We start from the raw sequence: 17,851 nt of genomic DNA on the forward strand, positions 1-17,851 counted from the left end.
TTCAGTATAGATGGGGAGATAAAGAGCTTTCAGGACAGACAGAGGCTAAAAGAATGTATAACCAGCCAGCAAGACAGCCCTACAAGAACTATTAAGGGGGAGTCAGTAAATGAAGAAAGATGCCAGGAGTCACATAGATCAGAAAGAAACAGAGAAAATCTATAGAAACAGTGACTTTACAGGCAATATAATGGTACTAAATTCATATCTTTCAATAGTTACCCTGAATGTAAATGGGCTGAATGATCCCATGAAAAGACACAGGGTTTCAGATTGTATGAAAAACCAGGAACGTCCATATGCTATCTACAAGACTCATTTTGAACCTAAAGACATCTCCATATTGAAAGTGAGGGGATGGAGATCAAGTTACTACTTTAATGGACCTCAAAAGAAAACTGGGGTAGCAATCCTCATATCAGAAAAATTAGATTTTAAACCAAAGAACATAGTGAGAGATGTAGAGGGACACTATATAATACTTAAAGAAAGAATCAATCTAACAAAATCTAACAATTGTAGATATCTATGCCCACAACATGGGAACAGCCAATTATATAAACCAATTAATAACCAAAATAAAGAAACATATTGATAATAATACATTAATGGTAGGAGATCTCAACACTTCACTCACAGCAATGAACAAATCGTCTAAGCAGAAGATCAACAAAGAAACAAGAGCTTTGAAGCACACATTGAACCAGATGGAATTCATAGATATATACAGAACATTACCCCCTAAAACAACAAAATACTCATTCTTCTCCAGTACACATTGAATTTCCTCCAGAATAGACCACATAATGTGTCACAAATCAGGTCTCAACTAATACCAAAAGATTGAGATTATTCTCTGCATGTTTTCAGACCACAATGCTTTGAACCTGGAACTCAACCACAAGAAGAAATTTGGAAGGAACTCAAACCCTTGGAAGTTAAAGCACATCCTGCTACAGAATGATTGGGTCAGTCAGGAAATTAAAGAAGAACTTAAACAATTCATTGAAACTAATGAGAATGAAAATACATCTGTTCCAAACCTATGGGATACTGCAAAGGCTGTCCTAAGAGCAAAGTACGTAGCCATCCAAGCCTCTCTCAAAAACTTAGAAAAATCACAAAAGTACAAGCTACCTTTACACCTGAAGGACTTGGAGAAAGAATAGCAAATAAAGCCTAAGCCAAGTGGGAGAGAGAAATAATAAAGATTAGAGCAGAAATCAATGAAATAAAAACCAGAAAAACAGAAGAATAGATCAGTGAAACTAGAAGCTGGTTCTTTGAAAGAATTCAGATCAATAAACCTCTTGCCAGACTTATCCAAAAGAAAAGGGAAATGACCCAAATCAATGAGATCATGCATGAAAGGGGAGAGATCATGACTAACACCAAGGAAATAGACACAACTATTAAATATTATTGCCAGCAACTATATGCAAACAAATTAAGCAATCTGGAAGAAATGGATGCATTCCTGGAAACTTAGAAACTACCAAGACTGAAACAGGAAGAAACAAACAATCTGAATAGACCAATAACCAGTAAAGAAATTGAATCAATAATCACAAACCTCCGATAAACAAAGAATTCAGGGCTAAATGGCTTCTCAGGGGAATTCTATCAAACATTAAAGAAGATATAATACCTATTCTACTGAAGCTGTTTCAAAAAGTAGAAATGGAAGGAAAACTTCCAAACTTAGTCCTATGAGGCTAGTATTACCCTGATCCCCAAACCAGGCAAAGACCCCATCAGAAAGGAGATTTACTGACCAATATCCCTGATGAACATGGATGCCAAAATACTCAACAAGATCCTAGGCAATAGGAACCAACAGTACCATAAAAGGATTATTCATCACGACCAGGTGGGATCTATTCCTGGGATGCAAGGGTGGTTTAACATTTGGAAATTGATCAACCTGATAGAGCACATTAATAAAGAAAAAGACAAGAACCATATGATCCTCTTAATTGATGCAGAAAAAGCATTTGACAAAATACAGCATGCTTTCCTGATTAAAATTCTTCAAAGTATAGGGATAGGAGAATATATCTCAATATCATAAAAAGCCATCCATGAAAAGCCCACCAGAGATATCATTATCAATGGAGAAAAACTGAGGACTTTTCTTTTAAGGTCAGGAACATGACAGGGATGCCCATCTCACCATTATTTTTCAACATAGTACTAAAAGTCCTAGCCTCCACAATCAGACAACGAAAAGAAATAAAAGGCATTCAAATGGGCAAAGAGGAAGTTAAACACTCTCTCTTCACAGATGATGTGATACTTTATGTGGAAAATCCAGAAGACTTCACCCCCAAATTACTAGAACTCATATGGCAGTTCAGCAATGTGGCAGGATACAAAATCAATGTGCAGAAATCAGTTGCATTTCTATACACTATCAGTGTAACTGAAGAAATAGAAATTAAGGAATTGACTCCAATTACACTAGCACCAAAAACTGTAAGATACCTGGGAATAAATCTAACCAAAGAGGTTAAGGATCTATACTCTAGAAACTATGGAACACTTCTGAAAGAAATTGAGGAAGACACAAAGAGATGGAAAAACATTCCATGCTCATGGATAAGAAGAATAAACATTATGAAAATGTCTATGTTGCCCAGAGTAATACGACACTTTCAGTGCAATCCTTATCAAAATACCATCAACATTTTTCACAGAGCTGGAACAAACAGTCCTAAAATTTGTGTGGAACCAGAAAAGACCCTGAATCACCAGGGGAGTGTTGAAAAAAAGAAACCAAAACTGGGGACATCATGATGCTTGATTTCAAGCTAGATTACAAAGCTGTGATCATCAAGACAACATGGTGTTGGCACAAAAACAGACACAGATAAATGGAACAGAGTAGAGACCTCAGAAATGGACCCTCAACTCTATGGTCAACTAATCTTCGCAAAGCAGGAAAGAATATCCAATGGAAAAAAGACAGTCTCTTCAATATGGTGCTGGGAAAATTGGGACAGCCAATGCAGAAGAATGAAACTGGATCATTCTCTTACACTATACACAGAAATAAGCTCAAAATGGATAAAAGATCTCAATGTGAGGCAGGAGTCCATCAAAATCCTAGAGGAGAATATAGGCAGTAACCTCCTCAGCCTCAGCTACAGCAAGTTCTTTTAAGACACGTCTCCAAAGGCAGGGTTAGCAGTAGGAAAAATGAACTTCCGAGAATTTGTAAGGATACAAAGCTTCTGCACAGCAAAAGAAATAATTAACAAAACTAAGAGGCAACCCATGAAATGGGAGAAGATATTTGCAAATGACATTACAGATAAAGGGCTTGTATCTATAAAGATTTATAAAGAACTTACCAAACTCAACACCCAAAAACCAAATAATCCAGTCAAGAATTGGGCAAAATACCTGAGCGGAAATTTCTCCAAAGAAGGCATACAAATGGCTAAGACACATGAAAAAATGTTCAACATCCCTAGCCATCAGGGAAATACAAATCAAAACCACAACAAGATACCACCTTACACCAGTTAGAATAACAAAAATTAACAAGGCAGGAAACAACAAATATTAGTGAGGATGTGGAGAAAGGTGAACCCTCTTGAACTCTTGGTGGGAATGCAAGCTGGTACAGCCACTCTGGAAAACAGTATGGAGGTTCCTCAAGATGTTAAAAATAGAGCTACTCTACAACCCAGCAATTGCACTACTAGGTATTTACACCACAGATAGAAGGGGCACATGTGCCCCAGTGTTCATAGTAGCAGTGTCCACAATAGCTAAACTGTGGAAGGAGCTGAGAAGTCCTTCAATAGATGAATGGAGAAAAATGTGGTTCACATATACAATGGAATATTACTCAGCCATCAGAAGGGATGAATACTTACCATTTGCATAGACAAGGATGGAACTGGAGGGGATTATTATAAGTGAAATAAGTCAAGCAGAGAAAGACAATAATACAGTTTCACTCTAATGTGGACATAAGGAATAGTGTGGAGGACCACAGGGAAGGGAGGGAATACTGAACGGGAAGAAATCAGAGAGAGAGACAAAGCATGAGAGACTCTGGATTCCAGGAAACAAACTGAGGGTTACAGAAGGGATGGGGCGGGGGGATGGGTTAACCAGGTGATGGGTACTAAGGAGGGCACGTGTTGTGATGAGCACTAGGCATAATACGTTATACACAACTAATGAATCACTGAACACTACATTTGAAACTAATGATGTGTACTATATGCTTGTTAACTGAACATAATATTAGTTTAAAAAGTAATGGAGTTCTCAGTAGACCTTACAGCATAATGGTAAAGATATGTTAAATAATGAAATGAAATGAATATAAAAACTAAGGAAAGTATGGTTGCAAGTTTGGATGGTGCTCAGAATGGAAGGAACATTGCCTTATGAGACCCTGACCTAGGCTGGGGGGCCAGGAAAGGCTCTTTTGTGAAAAGTAACCCTTGGGCTGATTGGAAGGATGAGTAGGAGGTTACTAAGGAAAGGAACTGGGGCGTGGACTGAATGAGTGTGTGCGTCATGCTCGTATGTTTGTAAGTGGTGCTTACCGTGGGGCTTGGCGTCTGTGTGCTAGTAGCTGTGGTTGCAGCACTAGCTGTCATCAGCTGTAGGCATCTGGTACTGCCCTTATCATACCCTCTGGGTGACGTGGTGGGTGCAGTTAGCCCTGTACATTTCTCTCATCTCGACTATTTCTTCTATACCCTTCTCAGTACTTGAGATTTCAGAGTTAATCTTCTGTGAAACGTGAAGTAGATGAAGTCAGTGTTGGCTAGCTTCTTTCCCTGCAGACCTGCTCCCCTCCCCTCAGCTCCCACCCTGGCCTAGGAAATTACTCTTCCCTTACTTACTCCTGTCTCATTTTGGTAGTTTTCCCATCAGCATCTTTCTCTTTCATTCTCAGTTTATATTAGCCATTTTTTTCTCTTTAAAGTTTGTATGAAAGATTGCATGCAGTTGAGCTTGAAATTAGTGAATTGAGGGTACACAGTATCCTGTCTGGTTTAAAGGGGACATATTTCCTTCACTTCGTAGAGTATTAGCTGGAGAAGATTGCCAGTTTGGCTTCTATACTTATTCTTAAAAACATGTCCAGTGGCATTTATTTAATCATAGTGTAACACACAGACTCCCCTAACCCTCTTCTACCCTTTAAGATGCCTTATTCCCTGGTTCCTTGCCCGTTCCATGATAAACCTCCCCTGTCTGCCTCTTAATGCTTGAGGTCCTTTTAGTTTTCCTTTTGGAAACTTAAAGACTTTACCTAATATTATTTTCGTTAGGGAATTTTCCTGATGTTATCAACTGCTTTATATCCTATCACAGATGGCTTATTTTATGAAATGTTTTATCCTGTAAATTTAACTCCTGAGAAATCACCAGACTATATGTGAAGAACATGAGGTTCTATAGAAGGAAGGTGTTATGTAGATTTATTTTTTTAAACTAATTGTAATTATACCTGTATGTTATTGTGTTACTTTTTTTGGAGAATTAAGATAATATCACTTCAAAGTAAAACAGTTTGAGATGCCACCATGGGCTTAGTGTATTTTTCATGATTAGAGTAGCTTCTCTGTTGGATATCCCTGACCTATTTTAATCTGCTGTTAGTCCCATACTGTTCTATAGTCCCAGGGGCACAGGCATTCTTTTTAGAAGAGATAGCGGTTGGTTTTCATTTCCCAGGATTTGGCTCTGGTAGATCACTGTTTTCTTTTTTGAATTTTAACAGTGTTATTGAGGTATAAGCTACATTCCAGAAAATTCACACATTTAAAATTCAGTTATTTTTTGGAAATTTATAGAGTTGTACCAATATCTAATAATCCAGTTTGGGAAGTTTTCCATCACCCTAGAAAAGTTCCATGCAATGTATTTGCATCAATCCCTCATCCCTCCTCTCTAGCCCCCAGCAACCACTGATTTGCTTCCTGTCTTTCTAGATGTGCTTTTCCTGGACATTTCATGTAAATAGAGTCATACAGTATATAGTCTTTTGCATCTGGCTTCTTAACATTTAGCAAAACAGTTTTGAGAAACTAATCCATGTTGTATCAGTAACTTGTGGTTTTCTTTTCCCCCAAGTGATGTTTCATTGTATGGGTATACCTCACTTTGTCCACTAAACAGTTGATGGATATTTGTATTATTTCTGTTCAGTAATGCTACCATCAACATTAATGATCTTAGTGTGACATGTATTTTCACTGTACTTGGTAGATCCCTAGCAGTGAAATTTCTGGGTTGTTATGTTACAGTCTCACCAGCAGAGAATGAGGATTCTAGTTACTCTACCTCCTTGTAACAACTTGCTTTTGTCTTGATGACAGCCATTCCAGTGCTGTGTAACGACATCTTATTGTGGTTTAATATGCAGTTTCCTAATGTGAGTAATACTGTTGAGCATCTTTCCATGTGCTTATTACTTTTTTGAAACATTTACTCCAATATTTTACTCATTTTAATATTGGGTTGTCTTTTCATTATTGAGCTGTAATAGTTCTCTGTATTTTCTGTATTTGAGTCCTTTACCAGATGTGTGAATTATAGATACCTTTTCCCAGCCTGTACGCTGGCTTTTTATTTTCTTAATTGAATCTTTTGAAGCACAGAAGTTTTTAAAATTTTAATGAAATCCAGGTTTTTAATTGTTGTCTTTCATGATTTATGGTCCTGGTGACTTATCTGAGACTTCTTTGACTAAACCAAAGTCACAAAGATTTTCTCCCTTTTACCTTTAGGTCTGTGATAACATTTTGAGTTGATTTTTGTATATGCTTGAGGTAAGGGTCTGAGTTATTTTGTTGCATATTAGTATTGAATTGTTCTAACACCATTTACTGAAGACTACTTCCCCCCATTTGATTGTCTTATACCTTTGTTGAAAAGCATTTTACTAAAAATATAACGGTTTACTTCAGAACTCTCAATCCTGTGGCATTTTCCTGGTGATCTATCCTTAATCCTAGCTCCACACTGTCTTGATGACTATAGCTCTGTAGCAAGTTTTGAAATCAGATAGTGTGAATTCTCCAAATTTTTTCTGATTTTTCAATATTATTTTGGCTATTCTAGTTCTTTGCCTTTCCATATGTTTTAGAATTTGTTCATCAATAGCTACAAAAAGTAGCTGCTGGGATTTTAGATGGGATTGCTCTGACTCTATAGATCGGTTTAGACAGAATGGAATTTGTTAATCCAGGAACATTGCATATCTGTCCATTTTTTGGTCTTATTTGATTCCTTTCATTAGCATCTTATGATTTTTATTATATAAATCTTACATAGAATTTGTTAGATTTATGTGTAAACCTTTAATTTCAAGTGTGCTATTATAATGATACTCTTAAAAAATAATCGGTTTCTCATCCCTCCTCAGCATTGCTAGTTTTGCTCAAACCCTATCAGTCTTCTTTTCCCATCTTGTATTTGTATCTGGCCAAAGAGCAGCTACTTACTTTCTTATGAAATAAAGTAAATAGCTGCTGAAATTTTTCATTTGTGGTTTCTAAGAGATAAAGGGGTGAACATTTTTTATTATTTTGAATCGGTGATTGGTCAGTAGTTGTTCAGTAAGACAGTCATGTTAGTCTGCTTATGTTCCGAATAGTGTAACACACCAAACTCTTCTCAAGATGTTTGGTCTGCTGGCAAAGTGTGAGACCATAACCTTTCTTCTTTCCTCTGCAGGTGTCGCAGCTTCCCTGGAAGTCTCCGAGAGTCCTGGGAGTATCCAGGTGGCCCGGGGCCAGACGGCAGTCCTGCCCTGTACCTTCACTACCAGCGCTGCCCTTATTAACCTCAATGTCATTTGGATGGTCATTCCTCTCTCCAATGCGAACCAACCTGAGCAGGTACTTCTGTTCCATTCCATGCTACCTCTCAACTATTCATCTTTTCAGAAGACATGGGTCAAAAAGCATCCTGAGTACATATCTGATTTCTAGAATAAGGTAGTACTTTCAGTGAGCCTGTGCTGTTTTAAATCCTACTTCTGTGTTATTAGTCAACTATCAGAAGAGGTTATCCTCTTTTTTAAGAGACTTTTTTTTTTTTTAACAGATGTCAAGGGACTCCTCTGAGAATTTTATGTAGGAACATGGAATTTTTCCAAAAGGCATTGCTGATAGGAAATACCAAGACAGAAAAAGCAAAGTATATTTTGACAGGAAGGGACTGACACTGACACAGGTGCATGAGAGTATGTTTGAGAGACAGTGATAATGTTAAGGAAGTAAAATTAGATAGTTAGTACTTGATTTATTTGGTTTATTTCACAAGTGTTTTAAAATAAACACAGCCAGGCATACTAGCCAGCCTCAAAGAGTCTCAAATAAATTAGGGTACATGAAAACAGAAGCTGCTACCCACTTACAGGTAAAAGATCCATAATTTGTATTAATCATTGCAGAAAATGATGTTCAGAAAATTAATGATTAGTAATCATTATTATACCTTTATTCCCAAAGATAATTTATTACTGTTATGAAGCTTTTCTGCTTCAGTAGTCAGCTTATTATTGCCTAAAAATATCTGATAAGGTAAATTTTCTGATATGAATTCAAATATGTATAGTTAATAGAAGCTTTTTTTGTTTCTTCAAACCATGGAACTTAGTATAATTAGACTGAGTCTTTAAGATCATTTTATTCAACCTTTTCACTTTAGGAGGCAAAGAAAGACTTGTCTGTAGTTACCCAAACATTTACGGATGGAGCTGAAATAGAACCAAGTTTCTCATTCTCAGCCCACAGGGCTTTTTGTAACATCATTCTGAGTCCTGTCTCATGAATAGTTAACTTTGATAATAGGAATTGATGAAAGAAGAGCAATCACCAGACCTGCAACTCTTCTTCCTTTTAGGATATTCACTTATGTTCAGGCTATAACTATGACCTATCATTTTGTCACCTAGTAAGCATGAGAATAGCAGTGCTGATTTTTTAAACTTTTTATTCTGGAATTATTGGAATAAAAATATTTATGGTCTGATAGTAAGATTGCATTCACGTTATTTTTTATATTGTGATGAGTTCGACAAGGAAACAGTGTTATTCCAACTTGAGATATGAGAATTTAGAATCCCAGAATATAGCTATGCATTGGTGCTACAGTAAAAAGTGGGTGACAACAGTTAAGATGAGAAATAAAGTTTTCCAATGTTTGGTGCAGTCTATTGTCTAGCAGATAGTTACTGTTATGTACCATGTGTCTAGAAGGGGTTGTAGTGTCCTGTTTATTTGTTTTGCTTTCTTTTTTCAGGTCATCCTGTATCAGGGTGGACAGATGTTTGATGGTGCCCCCCGGTTCCATGGTAGGGTAGGATTTACAGGTACCATGCCAGCCACCAATGTCTCTATCTTCATTAATAACACTCAGCTCTCAGATACAGGCACCTACCAGTGTTTGGTCAACAACCTTCCAGATAGAGGGGGCAGAAACATTGGGGTCACCGGTCTCACAGTTTTAGGTGAGTGACAGGATGTTCCAGGCACCTTGGCTTTGCTTACGGTATGTCTCTCTTCTTGAGAATATTTATTTCTGCCCATCCTTCTACACTTTCTCTCTGCTCATGTCCTTTTCCTGTCTCCTCTCCTGTCTGCCCTGTCTGGACTCTGCTTCTCTCTGGTTTTTTACACATGATCTTCCCATCCCTCTCTCCTTCTGGTGGTTCTCTGAAGCTTCTTAAATGATTTGCTGTGAAGGTGGAGAAAGGTGGTGTAAAATACCATCACGAGTGGCCTCTCACTTGTGCTACAATAGGACTAAATGATAGCACTTACCATTTAGAGCCACTTAAATCAAGAATCATTTATTTTGAGTACAAAGCAGAAGTTTCAGCTCATGTGAGAAAACAATTACTTCATGTCTACATAACACTGAGTAGACTCCCCACAGTTCTCGGCTTATATCTCATGTCCTGGTATAATTTCAGTAATACCTCCTTTTACTCTCAAAAGTCAGAGAATGATAAGTTATCAATTTGGTCTTAATACTGAGACCATACAGATCTAGGGCTTTTTCGAGGTGGCGTAGATAATGTACGATAAATCTTAGATTAAAATGTAAATGTCTTGTTTCAAATGAGTGCTTCTCCCATTTTACCATAGAGTTAGACTATCTCATACTAAATTAAGTCCGTTTCTCACTTCTGCTGCCTCTGAAATAAAACCCTGCTTCCTAAATACATGCTTGTGGGAGAAGCAGCTCAGTTCAGTTCTTTTGGGCTGATGCTCGTGATTCTTCTCCACCCTAGCCATGTCTCAGAATCTACTCCCTTATTCCTTGGCAAATTCTTGCCCTTCCTTTTCCCTCCTGTTGTTGAGTTACTTGAGAATATCAGTAATGGGGCTTTTTGCCATTTTCCCTCTGTGGGTGACAATATGCTATAGCCTTGATGTCTTGTTTTCCTAGCCTTCAAATGAAATAAGAAAGCTAAGGACCAGGTTGGAGATTTCTATCCTAGAAATACAGTAATCTGTTTAAAATTGTAGAGTTTTAATTATATTGTTTTTATATTTTATATAAAATATGTATTATATATAAATACATATTTTTATATATTTTATATTTATATTAAATAGAATTTTTAATTATACAGAAATTTTTATGAAATATGGAAATTTAAAAATGCTTGAGTACTAAATACAGAGTACTAATAGAATTTCAGTGTTTTTCTGATGTTTATACCTCTAAGCTAGATAACTGTCTTCCCACATTATCTAAGTTTATTTTTTCAATTTTTAAAGGAAGAAAAAAAAAACTTAATTTATCTTACAGTTAATGCTACCTCCAGAGAATTGTTTTGGGTTTCCTTTATAGTCACATGGTGGCAACGTCAAAGGTAGTAATGGAGGACATTGGTTTACCACATCACAGCAGCTAGGATTCTCTGAGATTGTTTACTTTTCCTACCTTATACTCTCTCGTTGTTCTCTCTCCCCCACCCGCTGTCTTTCCTGGTTCCTCTGTCTACTGCACTTATCTTTTATGTATTCTTACATTCATTTTTTAAAAGGTTGAACACAATTTATTGAATAGTCATTAGCATTTTAAATACATCATCACTTGGATTTCAACTTTAATTCCTAGGTACCCCAGTATGAGACTCCAGGCCATGGGCTTAGTGTATATTTTTATTTGTTTGCATTCTTACTGCAAAGCACCACATTTTTTCCTTTAGTGCTCTTTTTGGGTAATTTTTTATTTTGTGTCCTTCGTGTCCTTATCTGCCTTAAAATGTCCACTGCATTACGACCAAGTAGTAGACATACTTGAACTTTCCTCTAACTTCCCCTGCGTAAAGGAGAATTTAGGCCTGTCTGGTTTTTAGTAAATTAACAACGAGCCCTGTGCGGAGAGTAGTTGCCAGGGCCAGTGGTTGCTCTTTCTTGAAATATCTTTTCTAAAAGTGGCTTCTTGTAGTAATTAAAAATATTTTTTGATTGTGGTAAAAGACACATACCGTGAAATTTGCCATCTTGGCCAGTTTTCAAGTCTATAGTTCTGTGGTGTTTCGTGTTCATGTAGTAGGGAGGCCCATCTGAGCACTCTTTGCATCTTGCAAAACTAAAACTCTGCGCTCATTAAGCAATGTTTCATTCTCCTACCAGCTGTGGGTAACCTTTTTCTATTTTCTGTTTCTATGGATTTGACTACTCTAAGTGCCTCGTAGAAGTAGAATCATTTTCTTTTTATGACTGCCTTATTTCACTTAGCGCAATATTCTCCAGGTTCATCCATGACCGTAGCATGTGTCAGAATTCCCTTCCTATTCAGAGCTGAATAATATTTCGTAGTAGGTATGTACCACGTTTTGTTTATCCATTCATCCATCCATGGACACTCGGGCTGTTTCCAGCCTTGAGCTACTGGGAATCACGCTGCTGCTGGCATGGGTGCTCCCACTCACATCTCTAAAGGCGGTCTGTGGGCACCAAGGACCTTCAACATTCTTCTTTAGAGGAAGGAGAGTGAAACCAAGACCATAAGATTCCTTGGAAATATAATGAAGGTGTGAAGCCTCTTTTACACGCTCGCCCCCTGCCAGCTGAAGCTATGGGCCCTGCACCTGTACCCAAGCCCCTGAATAGTACCTAGGACTAACCACAGGCTTCACTCACAAGATAGTCTTCTGATGTGTGTCCTACAAACATTGTCATCTGGGGTTCCAGTGCACTGAATGTTGATGTCTCCTATATCATCAGTTGGCTTACAGTAAATGCATACTTTATTCCTTATTCTTCCTATTGTAGTTCCCCCTTCTGCCCCACACTGCCAAATCCAAGGATCCCAGGATATCGGCAGCGATGTCATCCTGCTCTGTAGCTCAGAGGAAGGCATCCCTCGGCCAACTTACCTTTGGGAGAAGTTAGACAATACCCTCAAACTACCTCCAACTGCCACTCAGGGTATGTACAGTGTTGCTTTACCCATTTGATCAGTTACCACGCAAAATTCAAATTCTAAGACTCATGAAGTAATTAACTTTAATAGATTTTGAAAAATAACACACTGTCTGCTGAAAAAACTACCTGAATCATTTTGTGTTTCCAACTTTAAAGAGAATAAAACATTTTCTTTCTTGTGTGCTGCCTTTATATATCTCATCCAGTGGTAACTATACATGGAAATTCCATTCTATTACAGTGAAGACTTAAAATGGCTAAATGGTAGCTTCTTTATATTGTTAACTATAAGATACCCCTTGAAGTTGATAACTGAGAAGCCACTTCCTTCTTGAGGCACAGTTGCCTATTTTAGTGTGAGAAGCATCAGCGTGATCATGAGGGGGTCAATCATCCTGTTTTCAGCCTCAAGTCTAATTAGAGGAAGAAGATGGGAAAGAGAACAGGAAAAGGCCTCAGATCATGGGAGAACCAGGAGTTGATCACACCAAACAGGTAAAGATGGAGGAGACATGAGTGTTATCGATTATTTCCTACACGTAAATCCAGTGATTTAAATTGGATAATAAAGGAAACACTCTAGAAGATTTGAGGAAAGCTGATCAAATAGAATGAGGGGAAAATTATAGAATTATATACAAAATCTTCTATTTCAAGAAAATAAAATTTGGTGGCCTTGAGAGTTGCATCATCTGTGATACGGGGTATGTTTCTTGTAGCGTTCTCAGGGCAGTATACACATCCTAAGTTAAAGAGTTGACAGTTAATGAAGGGGCCCCAAACAAACTGAATTATGCCTGAGAAGCTTTGAATTGTATAGATAGTCTATTGCTGTCATCAAAACACAAAGTCCTAAGTCATATGGTAAAGGTAGCATGTGAAAGAACCAGGGCCATCAGCCCTGTAAGAGCCTGTAAGTTTTCTACAAGAATCTCAGAAATATTAATGGGCCTTTCCATCATTTTTTAATTTACTCAGCCCTAAATTAATTATTTAAAAAAAAAAACTTCTCAGTAATGGGGGATAATAACTTCTGGCTTACTCTGATAATGATTACTGCAGTACCATTGTTCCCCATGGATTGCTAAATTGCTAAATGTTTCAGCTGCACTGTGGGGTAAATAGTTTTTTTTTTTGTGAACTAACTTGTTAATCTCACTATTTACATGTAAGTGGCATGTTTAATCTAGCTCTTGTGTTGAAATCCTGAAAAACATATTTAAATTCCAAATTTTTCCAGTATCTATTTCAGTGACCGTTCACCTCTCTGGGCCTCTGTTGCCTTTTTTTAATAAAGGGATTAGATAATCATTTCCAAGGTTCTTTGTTTCGGCTCTAAGATTCTATGATTTATATTAAAAACATCTCTGTGAAATACTGGGCTGAGTTTGGAATTGCAAATGAATGCTTGAAAGTGGTGGTTTGTATGTAAGTTGAGAAATAGAGTGTAGAAGGAGCCTATCATACCTCTTTGTCTCTGAATATATGTGTCAGTCAAGTTTTTTGGTATCTTCTTAGCAACTTAAATATTTTTTAGTACTTTAGTTATGAAAGTGAGCTTGAATGCTAAAGAAGAAAATGTTGGCTTTTGTAATTCAATTATCAGAATTACTTCGAATAACTTCATTTATCATAATAATGCACATTAAGATTTTTTATTTAAATTTATCTCTTGGTACTGATAATAGTAAAATAGATCTCAAAATAGTTTATAATCCCAAAATAACTTAGATTTTAAAAGCACTTCACTAATATGTTTGCAGTTGTTTAATTAATTTATTTATTTATTTTTAAAGATTTTATTTATTTATTTGACAGACATCACAAGTAGGCAGAGAGGCAGGCAAAGAGAGAGGAGGAAGCAGGCTCCCCGCAGAGCAGAGAGCCCGATGTGGGACTCCATCCCAGGACCCTGGGATCATGGCCTGAGCCCAAGGCAGTGGCTTTAACCCACAGAGCCACCCAGGCGCCCCAACGTTGTTTAATTTAAATTCAAGATGTATTCTCTGAGAAAAAAACATTTTGACACCAGGGAAGGGCACTCTAGAAGTCAGATTAGTGACAGGGACATAATATTTAGGGGATTAGAATTGTCCTTGTGTGTAGGGCCTAGCATGAAGGAGCTCCTTCTGGACAAATCTGGGACAGTTTGAAAATTAAAATCAATACATAATCTGTTGAATAAAATAAAAATCCCCCAATCCTTGCTAATATGTATAAATAAATGGGAGAGAAGGAAAAGCATTTTCTCAGAGTGGAATGTTCCTTCCCCACTGCAGAAGGAATAGTAGAGTTTGAAAATTACCGTTGATGTCAAAATAGTGGGCAAAAGTTTGATGAGGAACAAAATATTTACATAGTACTGAAGTGTGCCTCTATGTATTTCTTATTAATTTTTTTTTTCTGTGCCATTTACATAGCTTTATTTAAATATTATTTAAACATTTAGTTTTTTTTTTAATTTTAATGAGTTTTATGTCTACCAGAAATAACTATAAGAAACAAGTTAAGCCATTGGCTTAAATTTATTCATTTATTCAGCAAGCATTTATTAATTTTAAAGATAACTTTATAGTGGAGAGACCTGGGTGATACCATGTAACTGAGTGATCAAAGTGAACATTACCAATACTGTTACAAACTGAGAGCTTTTTTATGTATGCTTTGAGGAGGACACAACATCATTTCTGTGGTATTCTTGTTGCAAACACAAAATCTGTATCCGGTGATGAAGAAACATCAAACAGAGATGAAGGCAAAACTATTCCAGATTTAGAGAGACTCAGGGGTTAAGAAAATAGAATGCAGAATTCTGGATTAGAATCTGGATAGGGGAAGAAAGAGCCATAAAGGACATTACTGTACAGTTGTTGGAATCTGAGTATAAACTGTAGAATGGATAGTAGTATTGTATTGACATTCAATTCCTTCACTTTGGAACTTGTACTGTGATATATAAAGAATGTCTTCATTCTTAGAAAATATGAAGTACCGTTTGGCCGGTGCTTCTAAGGTCTGCACAACTGGCCCAGATTTCTTTAAGTGTCTGGACCTGTGTCACAGTTCACCAGTCCCTGCTTCAGTGGTTCTCAACTGGGACACTTTCATTTGGCAATATTTGGAGACATTTTTTATTATCACAGCTGACATAAGAAGGTGCTACCAGTAGCTAGTGGGTAGGGGCTAGGGATACCCCCACAATAAAGAATTATATGGCCTGTGGGGCACCTGAGTGACTCAGTTAGTTGAGATCCAACTTTTGATTTCATCTCAGGTCATGATCTCATGGGTTGTGAGATCGAATCCTATTTCAGGCTGAGCACTCAGCACAGAGTCTGCTTATCCCTCTCTCTCTGCTTCCCCCCCCCCCCCCCCAACTCATTCTCTTTCTATCAAATAAATAAAATTTTTAAAAAGATAAAAAAGAATTATCTGGCCCAAAATGCTAATGAGTGAATGACATTAATATATTTTCTAATGTCAAATATCCATGCATTTCTGGAATAAAGTCTATATGATTGTGATTACTTTTTAATAAACTGCCCCATTCGGTATGCTAACATTTTAATAGAATTTTTACATTTGTGATCTTAAGTGAGAATGGTCTGTGATTTTTTTTTCTGTTTTCCATTGCCCTCATTCAGTTTTAGTATCAGATTACATAAGGGTATTATAAAATGAGTTAGGTACTTGTCCTTCTTTTTCTATACTCTGAAATAGTATGAATAAGATGGAGATTATTTGATGATTTTGTAAATTTGCCTATAAAAGCTTTACCTTGCTATTATGTTTTGTTGGTAGATTTTTGACTCCTGACTATTTTTCTAGTGATATAAGTTTACTTAGATTTTCTGTATCTTCTTTATTTTTCTTTCTTTTTTTAATTAAGATTTTATTTATTTATTTGAGAGAGAAAAAAGGGGTGCGTGCAAGACTGGGGTCAGGGTGGTGCTGGGCAGAGGGAAAGGGAGAAACAAAGCCTACACTGAGCAGGGAACACTATCTGGGGCTCAATCCCAGGACCCTGAGATCATGACCTGAGCTGAACACAGATGTTTAACCACCTGAGCCACCCAGGCATCCCTCTTCTCTATTTTTATAGAAAACATCTTTTTTTTCATATGAGTTTATACATAATAGCATCAAGTTGTTCATATATTCTATGACGTCAGGAGAATGTATTTAAGAGTGCAGGTTCTGGAGTCAGAGGACGTGATTTGGAATCCTGGCTCCAGGAGTGACTGGTTATATGACTTTGTACCTTAGTTTTCTTACATGTAAAATGGACACAATAACAGTAATTGCCTCACAGGTGTGGAATAAAGATTAAATGAAAACACTTGTAAAACTTTTAGAACAGCATCTGACATGAATAAGCACTTAATACTTATGTTTTTTATTATCCTTTGTATTATTTTCTTGCACATTTTAAAACTCTATTATATTTCCTTTTTCATTATTAATTTTGTTTATGCTTTTTCATCTTTATTTTTTGGATCAATCTTGTTAATTCAAGCTTTTGATTTTATCCTTTTGTATACTGATGTTAACTCTGTTTTTCTTTTATTCATTCAACAAATATATGTTAGGCACCTACTAGGTTCCAGACACTATTCTAGCTACTGGAGATACAGTGGAGAACAGAACAGAACAGAAATGCTTCTTTCCTTGATAGAACTTACTTTCTAGTGGGTGAAGATTGAATATAACAAATCAGTAGATTGCAGTTTGCTACCATGTGATACCTTCTGTGGGGAAAAATATGGAGGAAGATAAAATGGAATTGTTGGGGCATGAGTTGCTGCAGTGTTGAATAAAGTGCTTAGGGTAAATCCCACCAAGAGGATGATACTCTGAAAATGATGTAAGCATGTTGAACAAATGAACTTTGTGAATATGGGAGCTGGAGAGTATACCAGGCAGAAGGAACAGCCATCTGAGGCCGGAATGTGCCTGGTGTTTGGGATGAACAGCAACGAGGCCAGTGTGTTTGGAGTGGAGCAAGTGAGGCAGAGGAGAGTAAGGGAAAGTAAGAACTACCTAAAATTGGTCTTTAAAAAGCTGTCAAAAACAAACAGTTTTTCCCGGAATAATGCTGATGGCAAGCTTTAAGCAGCTTTAAGTGTTGAATGTTAATTGGGGAAAGGGGAGAAGAGGAAATTATTGGGTGGACCTACATTTAAATGAGTCTGTAAGTAAAACCTCTAGTTGAATGAATTTCCAGTTTAATGAATTTCAACAAAATAGACAAATCCTTTGCCTTGGTGTTAGTGTCTTAACTTTTATTTTAAAACTTGTGGCATCTTGACTAAAGGAATTGAATCCTGGAATCAGAATATTGAATCAGGAATTGAATCCTGGAATCAGATGTCCAGTTACAGGTGCTCGGATGGAGATACAGGCACCTGACGGATTCTGTG

The 17,851-nt window shown here is 37.0% G+C and overlaps 1 protein-coding gene across 4 annotated transcripts in view; it reads left to right on the top strand.

Moving 5' to 3' along the window:
• IGSF11 (immunoglobulin superfamily member 11) overlaps positions 1-17,851 on the top strand; it is a 136,503-nt gene that overhangs the window by 103,387 nt on the left and 15,265 nt on the right. For all 4 annotated transcript variants that reach the window (XM_032348067.1, XM_032348038.1, XM_032348058.1 and 1 more), the window contains 3 exons: positions 7,714-7,877; positions 9,286-9,493; positions 12,279-12,434. In XM_032348067.1, coding sequence (XP_032203958.1) covers positions 7,714-7,877; positions 9,286-9,493; positions 12,279-12,434 — 528 coding nt within the window. Of the gene's footprint in view, positions 1-7,713; positions 7,878-9,285; positions 9,494-12,278; positions 12,435-17,851 lie in introns of those variants that run through there.

Source organism: Mustela erminea, chromosome 1, assembly GCF_009829155.1.
Source record: "Mustela erminea isolate mMusErm1 chromosome 1, mMusErm1.Pri, whole genome shotgun sequence".
Lineage (NCBI taxonomy): Eukaryota > Metazoa > Chordata > Mammalia > Carnivora > Mustelidae > Mustela > Mustela erminea.